General features: G+C 37.4%; 1 protein-coding gene across 4 annotated transcripts in view; it reads right to left on the bottom strand.

Annotated features, from left to right (window-relative positions):
* Positions 1-21,620, bottom strand: part of TAB2 (TGF-beta activated kinase 1 (MAP3K7) binding protein 2) — an 84,526-nt gene that overhangs the window by 25,538 nt on the left and 37,368 nt on the right. For 3 of the 4 annotated variants that reach the window (XM_055535914.1, XM_055535917.1, XM_055535915.1), the window contains 2 exons: positions 15,170-15,360; positions 1,840-3,340 (listed from right to left, as the gene is read on the bottom strand). In XM_055535914.1, coding sequence (XP_055391889.1) covers positions 1,840-3,340; positions 15,170-15,271 — 1,603 coding nt within the window. In that variant the 5' untranslated portion in view covers positions 15,272-15,360. Of the gene's footprint in view, positions 1-1,839; positions 3,341-15,169; positions 15,361-18,462; positions 18,544-21,620 lie in introns of all 4 variants that reach the window. The other variant, XM_055535916.1, reaches the window with a different exon arrangement.

The raw sequence follows: 21,620 nt of genomic DNA, 5'->3' as shown, positions 1-21,620 counted from the left end.
TCAATTATACTTCAAAAGCAAACAAATAACTCGAGAGACATCAGATATGTGGCTATCAGAGGGGAGAAGAGAGAGAGGAGTTAGATGGAAACAGTCAAAAGGTACAAATTTCTAGTTATAAGATAAATACTAGGGATGTAATATACAATACAGTAAAGATAAAAATAAACACTGTTGCACATTGTAAATGAAAGCTATAAAGAGTAAATCTCAAGAATTCTCATCAGAAGGAAAAAATATTTAAAAAATCTATTTCTTTAATGTATCTATATGAGATGATGGATGTTCACTAAACCTACTGTGGTATCATTTCATGATGTGTGTAAGTCAGATTATGTTGTACACTTTAAGCTTATACAGTGCTGTATGTCAATTATATATTAATAAAATTGTTACAAAAAAATAGTCTCCATTTAAAGATTAGCAACTATCCAAACATAGGAAATCTACTTTGATGGAGAGAGTAGAGGAAAGAACTTTGGGGTGTAAGAACAGGAATTAAATATCAGTGGAAAAACATGATGTTATATTAAAAATTACTTATTGCCAAAACTAAACAGAAATGGCTCCAGTTTAGTCAGAGATACATGGAACATAAAGTTTCAGCACAATTTCTAGAAAATTAGAAAAACCCACAGAGCTTTAAAACACATGTGCATGCATGAACATGTATGCTCACGTGCACCTAGGCTTTACCATTCAGAAGCTCTAACTGAGCAGTCTGGGGCTGAACCTGGGCAATTTTATGTTTTGAAAGCTTCAAAGGTGATTAAGAATTTGAAAGCACCACAGCCCAGCATGGGTTGAGAATCACTAGAATATAACTGTTTAAAACAAACCAAACGAATCAGGCTCCTCTATGAAATTCAGCAGTAAAATCACTATTTTTAGAAATTTTAAAAAGGACAAGTGGTACTACCAGTAGTAGGAGACTATTTACTGCATGGGGGTGACTATGTAGTATTTCCCAATCTATAATACTGAGAACAGTTTACCAGGGGATAGATGATAATGATAAATCCTTACTTTAAAGGACTCTGGCTAATTTACGAAACCTTTGTCAATACTGAAGAAACAAACACTTATCTTCTTTTTTATCTGACTGAATTTAATAGCTTCCTATTGAAGATTAAATAACTTAAGAGGTCAGATATAATATAAATGATCTCTAATTGAATTAATATAGATATAATTTAGTATTATGCCAATATTAACTAGTCTATTTCTGAAAAGCATAATCAAGTGAGATAGATTTGAAATTCTTATTCACAATTCCAAACAAAAAGATTGCATTAACTGATGTTTAAGGGAGACTGAAAAGAAGAAAAAGAGAAATTTGAATCCTGTTACTGATACTTTTGAGTTATTCAAGAATGCATAGCAATTTAGACTTTGATACAAAATAAGGCAAAACCGTATTAGAACAATGAAGAACAGAGGATTCTTCTGGCCAAAGACGGCAGAGTTTGCTATACTAGTTCACTAATCTCTTATTAAAATGCATGTTTTATGAATTTTTATTTGCAGAAAATTTAAAGGGAAAGTCAGCATCACTACAGGTGAAAACAAACTTTTATGAATATTAAGAAAACAAACAAATCAAGAGGTGATTATTTGGAACATCTGATAAGGCTATCATTCAAGCTTCAAGTTATAACATAATAAAACTGATATATTTAAAATTTATATGAATACTCTCAAAAGTTCTTAAGATAGTATTATTTTGGACAACATTTACAACATAAAATAATAATACCGATACCCATTTCTGCAGTGAAGTCAAATGTACACCAATTAAACCCAGAACGGAAAATGATCCCATTGCAGTATTTTCATTACCTTGTGTGTAGGCAGCATCATCAGATCCCATACTCAACTTCCGTGCGTCACTTATTCTATCCGCATGTGCTAAAGCAGGGTCCGTGAGGTGCTGAATATTCTCTGTTTCTACATAATGATCAGGATGGTTTAAAAGGTTTGTAAGTTCAAAGGTAGGGGACACCACCCCTGGTGAAACTGCAGGGGGTTTATTGGGAGAAACTGTAATTTTAAAAGTATATTTTGTATTGGGTTGAGTGACCACTACTCGAGGAGAAGTTGCAGAGTTATTGCCTATTGCTCGACTTTTGGGAGGGTGGTGATGAATAAAGGCAGGACCCATGCTCACTTGCCCAGACATATTCCTGGAGGCAGCGGATGCTCCAGAGTTGGTGGATATGAAGAGAGTGGGCTGATTTCGTATGACCTGCTCATCTCCTGTGGCAGCATTTGCTGATATATATACCTTAGGTTGACTACGGGACATCACCTCATCAGTATTTGGGGGACTGGCAGCTATGTAAACAGTGGGCTGGTTTCTGTTTAAGGTCTGGCTGTTGACCGAAGAGGAACTGCTGGAGGTTCGAGGTCCAGAAGAACGCAATTTCGAAGAATTGTTTCTTTGTGGGGGTTCAAGTTTGATTTCAATCTGGTTTTTTCGAGGTCCTGTTGAAATATTCTGAATGTTATATTGGCTATGGGCAGAAGACTGTGAGCTACCAGACGAATGAATTGTGGGTGGTTGTGGAGTCGTAGGTGAACTGATGGGCATATAGACATGAGAGGTCTGGTGGCCTTGCTGATTCGGCTGCTGGGCTGAGGTATGTGGCAGGGGACTGGATGCAGGATATGTAGTCCAGGGACCAGGTTGTGAAGGTTGATAAACTTGTTGAGGGTTCATGGGATTAAACTGAGATACCCAGCCAGAATGCTGTTGTGTCTGTCGAGCTGTACCACTAGGAGTTGTAATGTAGGGCCTAATATAGATAGAATTTCCCTGTGGACTGTTAAGTACAGGTGGAGGTACACCATGTATGTGCAAAGAAGTAGGAGTATTACGACCAGTCTGGATATTTGGGGCTAACGTTACCATAATGGGATTAAATCTTGGAGTTTGTGGAGAAAGGTTAGATGTTCCTTTGCTGCCTAAGTGAAATCCAAGGTGTGGTGCTGAATTAGAAGCACCGGATGCACTGGACATTCCAAAAACATTAAAGCCTTGAGGAACTTGAGCTGGTGCTGTCTGTGGCTCCTGCTGAAACAGTTCATTATTGGACTGACCACCTTGAAGTTGTCCGTCACTAATGCTGTGCGTTAGAGTCCTGCTTCCATTCATTCTATTTCCCTCTCTTCCATGGTGGTAAACATTCTGTGACTGCAAGTCCAAGTTGAGAGAAGTCATGTGATTGCGTAGACCAGAAATTCCAGAATCATCCGAAAAATTCAAGTCTCCTTCACCATAAAGATACCTTGTACTCTCCTGAGAGAGAACTGCACAGCAGGCATCCAGGTTATTATTATTCTATAAGACAAAATAAAAACAGCTTGTGTTAACCAGAAGCCAACGCATATACTTTCATTGCTATTAAAATATTACAAGATTAATCAGAGATTAGTTAGTACAATTATAACAGATACATTTGAGCCTTTTTTCTTGAGAAACTAATAGTAATGCAAACAGTTGAATTAAAAATCCTCATTACTGGGATGTCCCTGGTGGTCCAGGGGTTAAGACTTCATCTTTCAATGCATTGGCTGTGGGTTCAGTCCCTGGTCAGGGAGCTAAGACCCCACATGTGACTCGGCCAAAAAACCAAAACACAAAACAGAAACAATATTTTAACAAATTCAATAAAGATAAAAAAAAATCCTCATTACTAAAGTAATGGTAAGTTCTCTAACAAACAATAGCTATAATAGGAGTTATTATTATAGTAGAAATAAAAAAAGGAGACAACAGAGGACAAGATGGTTGGATGGCATTGTTGATGCAATGGACACGAGTTTGAGAAAGCTCCGGGAGATGGTGAATGACAGGGAAGCCTAGCGTGCTGCAGTCCACGGGGTCGCAAAGAGTTGACATGATTGAGCAACTGAACTGAACTGAACTGATCGATTTACAAAACAGATTCACACAAATATAGTAACACTGCAACTTAATTAAAAATGCAGTTTGAATGTTGAACAAAATATAAATACTCAACTTAAGCATATTAGTTGGTTCAGTAGCTCAGTCATGGCCGACACTTTGTGATCCCATGGGCTACAGCATGCAGGCTTCCCTGTCCATCACCAACTCCTGGAGCTTGCTCAAATACATGTCCATCAAGTCGGTGATGCCATCCAACCATTTCATCCTCTGTCGTCCCCTTCTCCTCCTGCCTCCAATCTTTCCCAGCAATGGGGTCTTTCCTAATGAATCAGCTGGCCAAAGCATTGGAGCTTGCTGTATAATGAATACTTTGCATGTTCATGTGTTATGTATAATTCTTTCAAACCAATGACCTTTTAAAAACTATTTTTTGTGGTATTTAAGTTAAAAAGTTCTAAAATTCATGACAAAGGTGTCACAATTCCTTAGGTGCTTCCTCTTTAGTGTTAAAAACAAACAAACCACATACGTATATGTATGTAATATAAGCTCAAGGTAGCCCTGGAGAAGGCAATGGCACCCCACTCCAGTACTCCTGCCTGGAAAATCCCATGGACAGAGGAGCCTGGTAGGCTGCAGTCCATGGGGTTGCTACGAGTAGGATACGACTGAGCAACTTCACTTTCACTTTTCACTTTCATGCATAGGAGAAGGAAATGGCAACCCACTCCAGTGTTCTTGCCTGGAGAATCCCAGGGACGGGGGAGCCTGGCGGGCTGCCGTCTATGGGGTCACAAAGAGTCGGACATGACTGAAGTGACTTAGCAGCAGCAGCAGCAGCCCCCAGAGTAACTGAGTTCACATCTTTGCCTTTAGAGAGCATCAATAATTCTACTCCAGAGAAATGAAAAAAATAAAAACAAACCAAAAAATGACTGGATTGTTTCTTAAGATGAGACTGACTAACCACTACTCACAAATTATCCATAAAAATATTTGCTGAACACCCACAATGTGTACAATATTCTGTTTGGGACTGTGGAGGACTCAAATGATGTATAAACCCAGACTTTCCCTTAGAAGAGCTTGGAACTCAATTAGGGAAACAAAATATGGATTTGTGAAAAAGTAACATTTTAAAAATATGAACATGTGCCAAATAATAAGTGGTACTGAAGTTCAACAGAGAGTTAATATTGTAGGCTACTATAAAAAGGACTGTGTTAATGAAGCAGGTACAATCTCATTGATTTCCTTAGTATATGGAGGACCTAAATAGGAAAAAAAGCATTCCTGGTGAAGGGAATGGCATGAGTAAATACAGACATAAATGTGACAGTAAGTAAAAGTATGTTCTAAACAAAGTGATTGGAATAGATCTGGCTGGAGTTAAAGGTTTCTACTGGAAATTCTGTGGAACAAACTGTTAGAAAATCAGATTGGGATTAAATAATTCACGGTTTTGAAAAATGAGTCACACTACGGAGTTTGGGCTTTAATATAGGAAACGGGAAGAGCCAATAGAAGTGAAGACACAAAGGGTCTCTGGTGAAGATAAAGAACTCCACTGATACTTAAGATAAAGAAGAGAGGGGAAACTTTTTGACAAGAAGATCAGTTATAAGACATGAAATAATGACTGATTGTGAAAATAAATTATGAAAGACTACAAACAGTCTTTCCCTGATAAGCTTCCCTGATAGCTCACTTGGAAAAGAATCTGCCTGCAACGCAGGAGACCCTGGTTTGATTCCTGGGTCTGGAAGATCCGCTGCAGAAGGGATAGGCTACCTACTCCAGTATTCTTGGGCTTCCCTCGTGGCTCAGCTGGTAAAGAATCCGCCTGCAATCGGACCCTGGGTAGGGAAGATTCCCCTGGAGAAGGGAAAGGCTACCCACTCCAGTATTCTGGTCTGGAGAATTCCATGAACCGTAGAGTCCATGGAGTCACCAAGAGTTGGACACGACTGAGTGACTTTCACTTTCATTTCACAGTCAACACAATTTGGCTATAAGGGAGAAAGAGAATTCAAGGACAAGTGGAAGACTAAGAGCCTGACAGAAAGGGCAGTTTTAGAGATAAAAAGGATGAACAGTCAGGTTAAAATGTCTATAGGTGATTTGATATGAGATAAAATCTTAGTAGAGAAAATGGTATTAAAAGGCATCTCCAAGTCTTGTTAAGAAATGGTAGTTCACAATTTGAACAGGTAACACAAAAGAAAAGATTAGTGAGTAAGGTTGGACTTTTTTCCCTCTTAAACCAACAATTCAAATCTTTCATGCCATAAAAATCCTTTTATCCTACACATAGCTCTGAATTAATATACACTAGTTTTTCAAAGAAAATTTAAAAATTCATCACAATCTTTATCAACTGATTACTCCTTATTATAGTAAGACCTTATCTTTTGCTAGACCTAACTGGTGCTTTTGCTTCAAGCTAAGTTTATTGCTATTCCTAGTAAATTCTTCTCCCTATTCTAAGTCACAAAAGACCTCATCTTCTCATCTCCTTTTTGCTAACATTCCCAAATTAAAATGCATATTCCCTACTAAATCCAATCCCACACTTCCTTTTCAAAAGCTGACGTCCATATTTACAAAATGTTTTAATTCTCTCGAGCTCCCCAAAATCCCTAATTCTTTATAATCTCTGATTAGTATTAATACTAGTCCCAGCTACACCATAACTCACATGTCCTTAGGTTTTTTTTACTCTCTACAGACATTACTTTCTTATTAGCAAAACCATAAAAGAGTTCACAGGGACTTTTATAAGGCTACAATAGGATAAAAGGAAATATACTTTTTAAACATTTTATTTCAGAAAAGTTTAAACACATATAAAAGCATAGTAAATATCACAAGTGAAGTAAAGTGAAGTGAAAGTTGCTCAGTCGTGTCTGACTCTGTGTGACCCCATGGACTATACAGTCCGTGGAATTCTCCAGGCCAGAATACTGGAATGGCTAGTCTTTCCCTTCTCCAGGGGATCTTCCCAACTCAGGGGTCAGACCCAGGTTTCCTGCATTGCAGGCAGATTCTTTACCAGCTGAACCACAAGAGAAGCCCAAGAATACTGGAGTGGGTAGCCTATGCCTTCTCCAGTGGATCTTCCTGACCCAGGAATCAAACTGGGGTCTCCTGCATGGCAGGTGTATTCTTTACCAACTGAGTTATCAGGGAAGTCCAAATATCACAAACTCTCCTATATTCATTATCAATCTTTACATGGCAAATCTTTCTTCACCAATTTATCTGTCCCAGCTGCTCCCATTAAGCTAGATCAAGCCTGACACTATTTTGTTTCCATCTGTAAATACATCAATATGTATCTTAAAACATAACCGCAAATGGCATTATCATATCCTAAAATAATCAGTACTTAATATCACATAATATGCAAGTAGTATTAAAGTCCCGTCTCGTAATATCACATAATATCCAAATAAGTGTTAAAGTCCCTTGTCTTGCAGGTATTTTTTTAGTTAGTTTAAATCAGGATCTGAGCAAGGTTCACATATTTAATTTGGTTGAAATGCCTCTTAGATGTCTTATGATAATAATTAACCCTCTCCTCTTTCTATAATTTTCTAAGCCATTTGTTTTTGAAAAATGGGTCATTTGTCCAGTAGAATTTCCCATCTGGATTGGCTGATTGCACCCTTGCGGTATGACTATTTTCTGTATTTCACTGCAAACTACTTCACTACAGGTGTGCGCAGGTTCATGCACACAAGTTTTTGGCAAGTCCCTTTGTAGGCTTCGTTTCTTATTGTATCACACAGGAGGCACAATAATATATCTGCCTGTCTTTTTGTGACCTTAAGGCTGATTGGTAGGTTCTGATATTGTCACAGCTTGATCCAGCTAATGACTTTTAGCAGTCAGGGATGGTCACTGTTGAGAAACTTTATTAGGGGATGCAAAAGGGTAGTATTCCAATTAAAAGATTCCTTCTTCATGTATTGAGCTGCAATTCTTCCTCAAAGAATTTGACCTTTTCAACTCTTACTTTCTGCATAGAACAGGCAGGATAAATAAATTCTCTTTACTGGTTTTTAGAATAATGAATTGGTGCCCTAGCAACTTCCAAAGGTGACACATTTTCAGTATCATGATAAACTCCTGTATCTTTAACATTTTGATACGTGTCAAATGCTTGTCATTTATGGTCATTATATCCTATCTTTAGGCTAGTGGGAATGATTCCACATTGGCTCCAGTGTACATAGGACATTAGCCCAGTAGTCTTTCAAAGCTTCCTCGCTTTCTAATATGACAAGATGTTCAAGATCACCTTGTACAGCTCTTATCCCAGAACTATGATCAGCTGTTTCTCAAAGAAACCCTGGTTACATTAGTGGGAAATGGTACAGGACTCCCATTAAGTGTATCAAAAGAGGTGGGGTGAGTTTTTAAAAGGTTGAAAGTCACTGCTTTTTTGTATATATACAAATCTGCATTCTCTTCAAAATTACAGGAGAGTCTGAATTGTTATTTCCAGTTCATCTTTCGTTTTCCCCCAAGCTTCTTGCATAGACAATATCAAAGTATACACTATAATCATCCTTCTCATACTTTGATTCATTCACTCTTTCAACCAATATTTACTGAGCATCCCATTAGCCAAGTAGAAAGGAATATAATTGTTGTCTTAAGGACCTCATGGTCCAGTGGAGGAATTTAATGTGTACATAAGTAAATATAATGCACAATGGTAGGTGTTTTAATAGGAATATGGATAAGGTTTATGGGTGGAGGTCATCTGAAAAGACTTCAATTAAGGCTATAGTAGTTAACTACTAAGGCTTACAAGTAATACTTAAAGCATTATTTTGAAAAGAAAAGCAATTTTAAACTTAACAGATTTAACTGTCATATTAAGAGAATTAAAAAATAATGAAAATTTCAGTTGAAAAACTTAAAGTGCCAGCTACACAACATTTGTATACTATTCTAAGTTATGATTTAGTTACCAAATATAAATGTTAAAGATATGAATTACACCTGCTGAAAACACAGCTATCTTAGAGAATCCACAGCACAAGGAAATGATGTGAGTAGCTCCAAAAAGAGGGAGCTGACCAGTAAACAAAGTCAGAAAAGAACAGAAATAATACTGATACTTCTGTTCTAAGAAGTAAGATGTTTAAGAACATGTATACAAAGTGGCAGTGTGATATGATCCTTTAACTACTGATTTTTAATATTCTGTATACTATTTTTTTTATCTAGAAAAGTTCTGAACCAGTATATTATAGGGAGGATAATATACTTGTCTTCAGAGAAAAGACAAAGAAGCCTACCCAACTGAGACAGGGAGTTGCTGTTCAATCAGTCGTGTCTGACTTTTTGTGACCCCATGGACTGCAGCACACCAGGTTTCCCTGTCCTTCCCCATCTCCCAGAGCTTGTTCAAACTCATGTCCATAGAGTCCAGTGATGCCATCCAACCATCTCGTCCTTGTCTCCTCCTGACTTCAATCATTCCCAGTATCAGGGTCTTTTCCAATGAGTCAGTTCTTGGCATCAGGTGGCCAAAGTATTGGAGCTTCAGCTTTAGCATCAGTCCTTCCAATGAATATTCAGGGTTGATTTCCTTTAGGATGGACTGGTTGGATCTCCTTACAGTCCAAGGGACTCTCAAGAGTCTTCTCCAACACCACAGTTCAAAAGCATCAATTCTTTAGTGCTCAGCCTTCACTATGGTTCAACTCTCACATCCATACATGACTACTGGAAAAATCATAGCTGTGATTATAAGGATCTTTGTTGGTAAAGTAGTATCTCTGCTTTTTAATACACTGCCTAGGTTTGTCATAGCTTTTCTTCCAAGGAGCAAGCGTCTTCAGTGATGTCCGACTCTTTGTTACACCACAGACTGCAGACCGCCAAGCTTCTCTGTCCATGAGATTCTCGAGGCAAAAATACTGGAGTGGGTTGCTATTTCCTTCTCCAGGGGATCTTCCCAACACAGGGATAGAACCCAGGTCTCTTAGGTCTCCTTCACTGGCAGGCAGGTTCTTTACACCACTAGCGCCACCTGGGAAGCCCAAGTAAGGGAGAGCAGCTCCCCAAAGAAAGTAAGTAAGTGTTAGTCGCTCAGTCGTGTCCAACTCTTTGTGACCCCGTGGACTGCAGCCCACCAGGCTCCTCTGTCCATGAGATTTTCCAGGCAAGAATACTGGAGTGGGTTGCCATTTCCTTCTCCAGGGGATCTTCCCAACCCAAAGAAAGGCTGTCACTAAATAAGAGCTATTTACACTATGTTTAGAGGTAGTTTATTTGCTGTGACAGTTTAAAAGTAACTTTCTAAATTTGGGAAGATTCACACCCTAGTTGTTTCCCTAGAGGAGTCTCCCCATCCCTCACTTGTCACATTTTTGTTATATCAGCTAGAAGACATATTGCTTGAATGCCCAGAAAGATTATCAACTCAATTTAAAAGAGCTGGGTATTGGGAAGGATGTCATACAGAGTTTTGTTTTCATAAAACCAGATTAATATATTAAAGTTGACACTACTGAATGCCCAAAAGAAATTCTAAATTATTTATTTTCTGGGTTTTTTTTGTAGTTAAAAACCTGTTTACTTATTTCATCTTTTTAAAAAATAGGTAGTTTATTTACAAAGATCAAAAGAACACTAAAAGATACACATTGAGAAGTCTCCTCTCATCTGGCCTGTTCCTTTTCGCCCACCATGGATAACCCATCTTTTATTTCATTTTTAATCCTTCCAGTATTTCCTCATGCAAACAGGGGCAACTATATATACATATGTATATTTATTTATAGATGTATTTATATACATCTATATATACTCTACATTTTATTTAACTTAATACACCCTGAAGATTATACTTTAAGAGCTTCTCTCTCCTCCCTCCCTCCACATTCTGGACAGTTCTCTCAGTAGCAAATCTTACACAATTGTATTGAAGAATATAGTATTTTTCTATTTTTCAATGATTCAGTGAACATTCTCAGTATATTCTTATCAGAGAATGTGATTTAAAAAATTAGGAAGAGGTACCTGAGTTGTATAGCTCTGTGTATTCTTGCCACCTCTTCTTAATATCTTCTGTTAGGTCCATACCATTTCTGTCCTTTATTGTGCCCAGCTTTGCATGAAATGTTCCCTTGGTATCTTGAATTTTTTTGAAGAGATCTCTAGTCTTTCCTATTCCATTGTTTTCCTCTATTTCTTTGCATTGATCATTGAGGAAGGCTATCTTCTCTCTCCTTGCTATACTTTGGAACTCTGCATTCAGATGCTTATATCTTTCCTTTTCTCTGTTGCCTTTCGCTTCTCTTCTTTTCACAGCTATTTATAAGGCCTCCTCAGACAACCATTTGCCTTTTTGCACTTCTTTTTCTTGGGGACAGTCTTGATCACTGCCTCCTGTACAATGTCATGAACTTCCATCCATAGTTCTTCAGGTACTCTGTCTATCAGATCTAATCCCTTGAATCTATTTCTCACTTCTAGCCCCCGGTCTTGTTTTTGCTGACTGTATAGAGCTTCTCCATCTTTGGCTGCAAAGAATATAATCAATCTCATTTCGGTGCTGACCATCTGGTGATGTCCATATGTAGAGTCTTCTTTTGTGTTGTTGGAAGAGGGTGTTTGCTATGACCAGCGCGTTCTCTTGGCAAACTCTATTAGCCTTTACCCTGCTTCAATCTGTACTCCGAGGCCAAATTTGCCTGTTATTCCAGGTATTTGACTTACTACTTTTGCATTCCAGTCCCCTTAATGAAAAGGACATCTTTTTGGGGTGTTAGTTCTAGAAGGTCTTGTAGGTCTTCATAGAACCATTTAACTTCAGCTTCGTCAGCGTTATTGGTTGGGGCACAGACTTGGATTACTGTGATATTGAATGGTTTGCTTTGCAAACGAACAGAGATCTTTCTGTCCTTTTTGAGACTGCATCCAAGTACTGCATTTCAGACTCTTTTGTTGACTATGATGGCTACTCCATTTCTTCTAAGATCCCCGATTCTTTCCCACAGGAGTAGATGGAATGGTCATTTGAGTTAAATCCATCCATTCCCATCCATTTTAGTTTGCTGATTCCTAAAATGTTGATGTTCACTCTTGCCATCTCCTGTCTGACCACTTCCAATTTGCCTTGATTCATGGACCTAACATTCCAGGTTCCTACTACTCTTTAAAGCATCAGACTTCACTTCCATTGCCAGTCACATCTACAACTGGGTGTTGTTTTTGCTTTGGCTCCGTCTCTTCATTCTTTCTGGAGTTATTTCTCCATTGATCTCCAGTAGCATGTTGGGCACTACTGATCTGGGGAGTTCATCTTTAAGTGTCCTATATTTTTGCCTTTTCATACTGTTCATGGGGTTCTCAAGGCACAAATACTGACAAACTTGTATGTAGGTCAGGAAGCAACCGTTAGAACTGGACATGAAACAGCAGACTGGTTCCAAATAGGAAAAGGAGTACGTCAGGGCTGTAAATTGTCACCCTGGTTATTTAACTTATATATGCAGAGTACATCATAAGAAACGCTGGGCTGGATGAAGCACAAGCTGGAATCAAGATTGCTGGGAGAAGTATCAATAACCTCAGATATGCAGATGACACCAGCCTTATGGCAGAAAGCAAAGAAGAACTAAAGAGCCTCTTGATGAAAATGAAAGAGGAAAGTGAAAAAGTTGGCTTAAAGCTCAACATTCAGAAAATTAATATCATGGCATCAGGTTCCATCATTTCATGGCAAATAGATGGGGAAAGAGTGGAAACAGTGGCTGACTTTATTTTGAGGGGTTCCAAAATCACTGCAGGTAGTGGCTGCAGCCATGAAATTAAAAGATGCTTGCTCCTTGGAAGAAAAGCTATGACCAACCTAGACAGCATATTAAAAAGCAGAGATACTACTTTGCCAACAAAGGTCCGCCTAGTCAAGGCTGTGGTTTTTCCAGTAGTCATGTATGGATGTGAGAGTTGGACCATAAAGAAAGCTGAGCGCCGAAGAATTGATGCTTTTGAACTATGGTTTTGGAGAAGACTCTTGAGAGTCCCGTGGACTAAAAGGAGATCCAACCAGTCCATCCTAAAGGAGATCAGTCCTGAATATTCATTGGAAGGACTGATGCTGAAATTCCAATACTTTGGCCATCTGATGCAAAGAGCTGACTCCTTGGAAAAGACCCTGATGCTGGGAAAGACTGAAGGCAGGAGGAGAAGGGGATGATAGAGGATGAGATGGCTGGATGGCATCACCGACTCAATGGACAAGAGTTTGAGTAAACTCTGGGAGTTGGTGATGGACAGGGAGGCCTGGTGTGCTGCAGTCCATGGGGATGCAAAGAGTTTATATGACTGAGTGACTGAATTGAACTGAACTGAACCTGAGTTGTAGGAGAAGATACTGGCCCCTCACTGTTGCTGCTCCTTTTCAGATTTTCTTTAGTTTTTGACTCCATTTTTATTACCCTTCCTTCCTCTTTCATTTTCATTACACATCTGATATCAACAAATATGGACTACTGATTCACTCACCAAATATTCATTATAGGCCTTCCACTATTACTACTGTTATTCATATTGGTTGCTAACATTACTTGAGCACTCATTATGAATCAGTTATCCTATTAGCTGCTTTCCTGCATTATCACATTTAATTCTCTGTGAAGTTTTTTTTAAAGTTTCCATTGTACACTTGAGGAAAATGAAGGTCAGAGAAGTTAATTCAATTGCTGCGATTAACTGTCAAATATTGAATTCAAGTCTCTTTTACTCACAAAACATATGCTACTTGTTATTATTAAAAATTTTAAATTATTTCCCTTTAGCTTTACCTGAGGTATGATGGATAAATAAAAACTGTATATATTTAGGTTGGACAACGTGATTCTTTTTAAAGGTTACAGTGGGAGGATTTAATATACTTATATGTTGTGAAATGATTACCACAAGTAACACATCCACTACTCCACACAGCCAATTTTTTCTTTCTTTCTTTTTTTTTTTTTGCAGTAAGAATACTCAAGATCTGCTCTTGTAGCAAATTTCAAATATACAATACAGTACTATTAACTCAAAACATATGCTTTTAAATAATGTACCACAGAAAGAGCCAGACATATTTGGAGAATTCCAACTAGCTGAGGATGATTATGGCAAAGGGTATGAGAAGGAAGGATTAGGCAAGAGGTCATGCTGCAGAAGGCGGCAAGATTTTAGATCACAGATCTAGTATGCTCTCATTAAGATTTATCAGCTTTACTCTGAAGGGTATGGGTAACAACCATGGGGCTTTTAAGCAGGTAAATAAATATATGATAAAATCTGAATTTAAAAGGACATTTCTAGCAGAAGTGAGACAGACAGACTGGAAAGACCAAAACTGGGTTAGACTAAAGGTGGGAGACTAATTAAGTGTACAGGAATAGGTGACAGAGTGTGAACAAAATGGAGATGCTTGATATCAAATACAGATATTGAGCCTTTTCAAGTTTCATATAATTTAAAACTTTAAAAATTATTCAACAAGAGTAAATATGTCTGAGCCCCAATCACCTTTATCTCCATTTGAACAAGCTGAAACTTTTCTTGACAGAAAGATTTTCAGTTTAATCAAATGAGAAAGTACACTATCACGAAATATTTAGAATTATGTATTTCTAAAATTGTATGTACTAAGAAAAATCTAAAAATGTATTAGAGAGTGATATTAAATGGAAAACTAACAGAGTAAATTAAAAAAATATAAAAATAAACTTTTTTCTTTAGAATTGGGACTTCAGGCATTGTCTAGTCAAATCCCTCCATTTTACAGGTAAGAAAACTAAAGGACAAAAGAAGGCATATTACTTGTCAAATACGCTTAGGGTGCCATTTAGGATTAGATCCCAAGTTTCCTGATTCCTTATTTAATGATTTTCTCATTTTCATATGAAGTGGAAGACCTGGAATTTTTAAAAGTTCTCCTGGCAAAACTGGGTAAGGGAGGAGTCAAGCAAGCTCATCATATATGTGGACCATATATTAATGCTTTATATAAGATCTTACTTAATCCTCACATCTACTTTACAAAGCAGGTATTATCCATATGACAGATGGGAAACAGAGAGCCTAGAACTTGCTAAAGGCTAAATGACTATCAGACATCAAAGCTCATCTCTCCATCATACTGCACTAATGCCAAAGAAGATAAAAGTGTTTTCTTCCAATGTTTAAAAAAATACCAAGTTGTATTAATAAATTCAGAAATCATTAAACACTGACCTGTAACATGCACCTGGATACAACAACTTCAGGTACTTCAGGGAATTTTTGTCGCAGGTCATGCAAAACCTGAAAATCAATTTGGTGGCTTCCTTGGGCCATTCGTATATTGCCTGATCAGGACTATTTGTACAATAGGCAATTCTAGGCCTTAGTGGAAATAGTACTCATCTCTTCTGTCCAAGCATTTTCTGTGAAAGAAAGAAAGAAAAATTTTAATGAGAACTGTTATAGAATTAATATTATCATGGATTTAAAATTTCAATACAAAAGGGTATGTGCTTTAGTATCTAACATTTAGTATAAATTATAAAAATATTTAGTCTTATAATGCTTCCAGTATAGTTATACTGTCTTTTCAGTTTATAACTACTGATGGCAAACTTTAAAATTTTCTAATTCCTATGTGTTTGTGTATGCTTTATAATGGATGTGCCTAAAGGCATTCAAATAAGAAATTACTGTCAAGGTTGTTTTAAAAGGTAAGATATGAGTAACGTCACTGATTTTTTTCTTAATTATCAGAGGACAGCCTAAGGGAGTAATCTTATTTATTTTACTAAAATTTTTTAAACTTTGGATCCTAAAAAACTGTGGTTCTACAAATAGCTTTGCATGCTCTATCTAAAAATGATCTGTAAATCAAAATCATTGATTTACATTGATATCATTGATATTTTGTCTTAATTTTCAGATGTACTTAATCCTTAAATGTGTAATCAATTCATCTTCAGGGGCTTGGTAGCATTTTATTCCCTCTGTCTTTATTAAATCAGTATTTTAAAATACTAATGCTTGAGCCCCAACCCCAGAGCTTCTGATTTGATTGGTTGGGAGCAACATGAGCATATGGATTTTTAAAAGCCCCCCAAGAGAGTCTAATGTATGGTCCAAGTTGAGAAATACCAAATTTATTTATATCCCTAACATTCTTAACATAAACCATGTTTAATCTTAAAGCCTCTTTGGGATATAAATAGCATATAAATATATTAAACCTATATAACATATTAAAATATTTAAAATCATACTATTTGTACAATAATTAAAATACAATTAATTTTAGAATAAATTTAACAATAAGACGATCTCTTTAAAACAAATTTATCTGTAATATTTCTTTTCCATAAGCTTAAATACAAGTCTATAAACTCCATGAATACAGAAATTGGTCTTTTGTGTCCCTTATTGCACACCTAGCACTCTGTAGACAGTTTTCAGCGTAACAGTAGATATTAAAACACTTTTGAGTAAATTTAGTTATGACAGAACTCCTGAATCCTCAATAGAATAAAAGCTCATTTAGATATCATGTTTGGTAAAGACTTTCAAACTGTTTACCATCATTTGGTTAATTTTTCCCTACTTCTTTTGTCTGTGTGACTTCAGCTTAGTTACACCTCCTAGGTAAAAGCACTGCCAAACCAAATTATTTGCATTACAGATTTCCCAAATCTATTTCCAAAACACACACACATAATATTTTAGCACCCATTGTAATATTTCTACAAATGGGTTGTAAGAGAAAAGAGGATTACTGGAAATTAGTAAATGATATTTAATATAAGGGACAGTAAACATGCTATAGCATTGCTGATCTTGAGAAAGTCTCTCTGGACTTCACTCCAGCTATCAACTCATTTATCTGCCCATTCCCTTTTACAGGCTAAACTCCTTGAAAGGATGGTTTATACTTTGTCTTCATTTCCTCCCTCTTATCACTTTAAAATCTACCAAGTCAGGTTTTCATAGTTTTTTTCCACTGAAACTACTTATCAAAGTTGCCCAGGATCTTCAGATTGTTAAACTTAACGTCACTCCTCAGGCCTCATCTCACTAGATCTCTCTTCAGTTCATAAACCAGTCAACCACTCCCCATTCTTTAAACAATTTCTTCACTTGGCTTCTGAGATTTATACTCTTCTGGATTTCTACCCACCCACTGGCAGTTCCTTGTCAGTTTTCTTTGTCAGATCCTCCTCTGGACATCGAAACATCAGTGAGTTATGCAGTTCAGATCCAGGGTTTCTTTTCGATTACACCTATGCTCCTTGTCAAGGTAATCTCAACCAAACACACTACTTTAAACAAAGGCTTTGCAAATCTATATGTCCAACTCCAAGGGAGCTCTTTCTCCCTTGAGTTCCAGGCTACATGACCAGCTGCTTTCTTCACATCTATGTCTGGATATCTAAAATTCACTTCAAACTTAATATGTCCAAAATGGAACTCTTAATTTCCCCTACCCAGACCAAATCTTTCCCAGTCTCTTTCACCTCCATATATGGTACCATCAATCACTCAGTTGGTCCTTCTCACATGCCATATCTAATCTATCATCAAGTTTTGCTGGCTGTTATCTGCAAAAGAATTATTCTGAATCTGATCACATTTTCCCACCTCTATTACTGCTCTTATTCAAGCCATGATCACAGCTCACCTAGACTGCCACTGCCAAGGTCTCCTCCCTGCTTAACTCTTTGCTCCACCCCTACCTCTTACTCTAGGAACAGACTGATCCTTGTGAAAAGTAAATCAGAACAATCAATCATTTCCCCAGCGCAAAATCCTGTAACACAAGACCCCTGGCTAACTACCACCTGGGACTTCATCTCCTACCAGTCTTTGTTCCCTCAGTTCCACACTGAGTTCCCTCACACTGGTTCTCTCTCAAAGAGAAGCTAACCTCATTTCTCCCTTGGGGCTTTTAGACTTGTGGACCCTTTTGCTTGGAACCCTTTCCCCTCAGATATTTGCATGGCTCTCTCACACTTCACTAAGATCTCTGATCAGACTGCTTCCTTGACCAATCTCTCTACCTAAAATATTGCCACACTTCTCTCCTCTCTCTCCCTATCACATCTTCATACCTTGCTTTTACTTCATAGCATTTTATCAATACTGACATATCTACCTATCTACCTACCTGCCTATCCTTAAAGTGTTAGCTCCACAGGATCAAGAACTTCAAAGTTTACAGTTGTATTCCCAGGACCTAGATCCAAGATGTAACATTTGTTGGATGAAATAAAGGTTTTACTGTATGGTTTCTTCATGTATTTTGCTTCTAAAATGCATTTCAAGTAATCTAGATTTGGAAATTATCATTTGAAGGAGAGGCAAATAAATAAATCCTCAGTCTAAATTCAGGACAACCTTTCGTATTTAAAAGAGGATGAAAATAAATTTCAACTCATTCTATTATTAACACATACACAGAAATCTCTGAAGTTCTTTGAAAAAACTCTTATATGACTATCAAGTATACTAACAAGAAAATTGTTCAAACGCACAATTGTATTTCAGGGATTCCACTTCCTGAAATGGCAAAGTAGCTCCTACTCGACTGATGCTCTCATGAGTAACTTCTGTAACTAGACAAAACATAAAGAGCTTGAAAACAGAAACAGCAAAGTGGGAGTGGTGGTGCTGGGGGTTGGGAGGAGGAGAAGAGAGTCAGTAGTTGGAAGAAGTAGACAACATGGGTGACTTTCCATTTTTTAAATGGTTTTTAGCCAAAGAGCACATCCCAGTTGTTTTTGCACAGCAAAAGCCCAAACAAGTAAATCTTCAGTCTAATTCGCTTAATGAACCAAAGGACAGATTTTGGCATGACCACAACAGCTGAAAACTTAGCGAATAAATCACCAAAAGGAGAGAAACACCGAATTTTGTGTATAATATCTACATATATCTCTGGTTCCCAAACTATACAGACTTGAGATTCCAAGCAATCAGGCTAAAGTTAAAGTAACAGAAGTGAGGTTTCAGTTTGTAGTTTAAGTTCAGCCAAGTTAACTGCCTACTAAAACTAACAAGCAAGCATGCAAACCACTAACCAAACATCAACATATTCTAAAGGAACACAATAGACTTCAGTCTCTAAAATGTGTCATTCATAACACCCAAGTTATAATCTAAAATTATTACACATAAGAAACAGGAAAAACTGACCCATTGTCAAGAGAAAGGCAACTGAGGGAGACCAAGCCCAAGATGACCCAGATGCTAGAATTAGCACGTAAGGATTTTAAAGCAGCTATTTTAACTATGTTCAAGAATGCAAAGGCCAATATGCTTGGATTTCTCAGTCAAGGAAAAAAAAAAAAAAAACTATAAAAGAAATGCAAATTCAAGAAGTGAAAAATAAAATGTCTGAAATAAAATTCACTGGCTAGGTTTAATCACAAATTGGAAATGACAAGAGTCAATGAACTTGAAGACACAGCAATAGAAATCATTAGAACCTGAAGGATAGAGGAAAAAAAATGACTGAGGCAGGGAAATGAAACTACCTCAGGGACCTGTGAGAAAGAATCAGTGACTCTTAACATACCTGTAACTGGAATTCCAGAAGGAAAGGGGACAGAGAATGGGATAGAAAAAAGTATTTAATGAAACAGTGTCTAAAAATTTCCCCAAGTTAATAAAAGATCTAAATTTACACATCAAGAACTTGACTGGCTCCCTGCCCATCTTGGAAGTTGTTCTTGGTTGGGAGCCATCTCACACCTAAAGCAGGAAGATGGTGGTCACAAGGAAAGACAACAAAGTTGCCTAAATCACTCAACTCTAGACTCTGTATCAACCCAAGATTCCAACTCCTTATGAAAAGTGGCAAGCACATGTTGGGGTTCATGCAGGCCCTGAAAATGGTAAGATGAGGCAATGTGAAACTGGTCATCCTCATCAACAACTGCCCAGGTTGAAGAAACCTGAAACAGAATTACGCCATGTCGGCCAAAACTGGTATCCATCTGCAGTGGCAATAATGTTGACTTGGGCACAGGGTATGGGAAATACCAGAATACGAACCATGGCTATCACTGATCCAGCTGATTTGGTATCTTTAGAAGCATGCCAAAACATATTAGTGAAAAGTCAACCATGGAAAAATTTTCTATAATAAAACTGGTCAGAGTCTGCTTTAAACACAACAAATAAGCAAAAAGATCTTGATCAAGAAGATCAGCAAGTCTTAAACAGACAAAGCCAGAGAAATCACACATAGGCATAAGAGTCAGTGATATGAAACCAAAGAAAAAGAAAATCCTGAAAGCAGTCAAAGAAATAAAATAAGGGACAACAACAATTTAAATGAAGGCTGACTTCTCATCAAAAACAGTGAAGGCCAGAAGATACTGAAAAGACAAAATTCAAGTGCTGAAAGGCAAAAGAAACAATTAACCCATATTCTGCATCCACCAAAAGTAAACTTTAAGAACAAAGCAAGATAACTATTTTTAAATGTAGCCTTGTGGGTGAGTGAATAAGCTTTATAACTAAACACACTATTGAAACAAACAGGTATTTATTTAATTTTGAAAGGAAAACCAAGAAATACCTTACAATTTAATCTGGAAAATTATTTCTAATAATAAACAGAAATGCATTTTCTATGGTTAAGATGCAAAATGACTGCTCTTCTGAGAAAAGAATAAAGAAATCATGCTTTACAGGAATGCTTCTAACAATGGAGCAAACTTTTAGCACCTAACCTGCTGCCAGCTCAAATAATCTGGGAGGAATAAGTTCTTAATGATTTTAAATAGTAGCAGAGTATATGTGCTGCTGTGTGCTGTGCTCAGTCGCTAAATTGTGTCTGACTCTGCAACCGCATGGACTGTAGCCTACCAGGCTCCCTTGTCCATGGAATTTTCCAGGCAAGAATACTGGAGAGGATTACCATTTCTTCCTATCTTCCTGACCCAGGGATTGAACCTAGGCAAGAATACTGGAGAGGATTACCATTTCCTCCTATCTTCCTGACCCAGGGATTGAACCCGTGTCTCCTGCATTGGCAGGAGGATTCTTTACCACTGAGGTACCTGGGAAGCCCAGCAGAGTATATACAGCACTACAAACCCAACCGTAAGTATACTGGAAAGATTTAAAAAATGTGCCATGTTATCTCCTTTCTTAAGAGTATGTAAGCAACTTATTTCTAACCTCTATTATGACCGTGCAGAGTACTAAGTATCAGTTAATGGCTCAGACTGCATGTTATGATAATTATCAAGTCTTCATTTTCACTACCATTTACTATGGCGAATTTTTCCAGGACTGTAAGAGTAGTATAACACGTGTAACTGTTAACTGTACTCCCAAGAAGGGACCATAGCCTCCAGATCAAAAAACAACAAGAAAAGCAACAGGACTTACAGGTCTGAACAAAATTTGAGCATTTATAAGGTACCTGGATATTTAAAATTGGACTATCATCATCCATTCACAATCCACGAATTTAAGGAGTGTTTAGTATGCAGCAGAACCATGCTGGAGATACAAGTATTAGAGTCCATACCCTTGCTCTCCAGGTCACAGAAATTCCTGGATTAAAGACACATCAAAAGAAGCTAATAATTTAGATAACTACTTTAACTTGCCCACTATTTCATCTTTTGTCTGCCTTCTGCTACCAGATCTGCTGACTGCTATCTCAGTCCATCTC

Source organism: Bubalus kerabau, chromosome 9, assembly GCF_029407905.1.
Source record: "Bubalus kerabau isolate K-KA32 ecotype Philippines breed swamp buffalo chromosome 9, PCC_UOA_SB_1v2, whole genome shotgun sequence".
Lineage (NCBI taxonomy): Eukaryota > Metazoa > Chordata > Mammalia > Artiodactyla > Bovidae > Bubalus > Bubalus kerabau.
The sequence above is the reverse complement of the archived record's forward strand: the minus strand, read 5'-3'. Positions and strand labels throughout refer to the sequence as shown.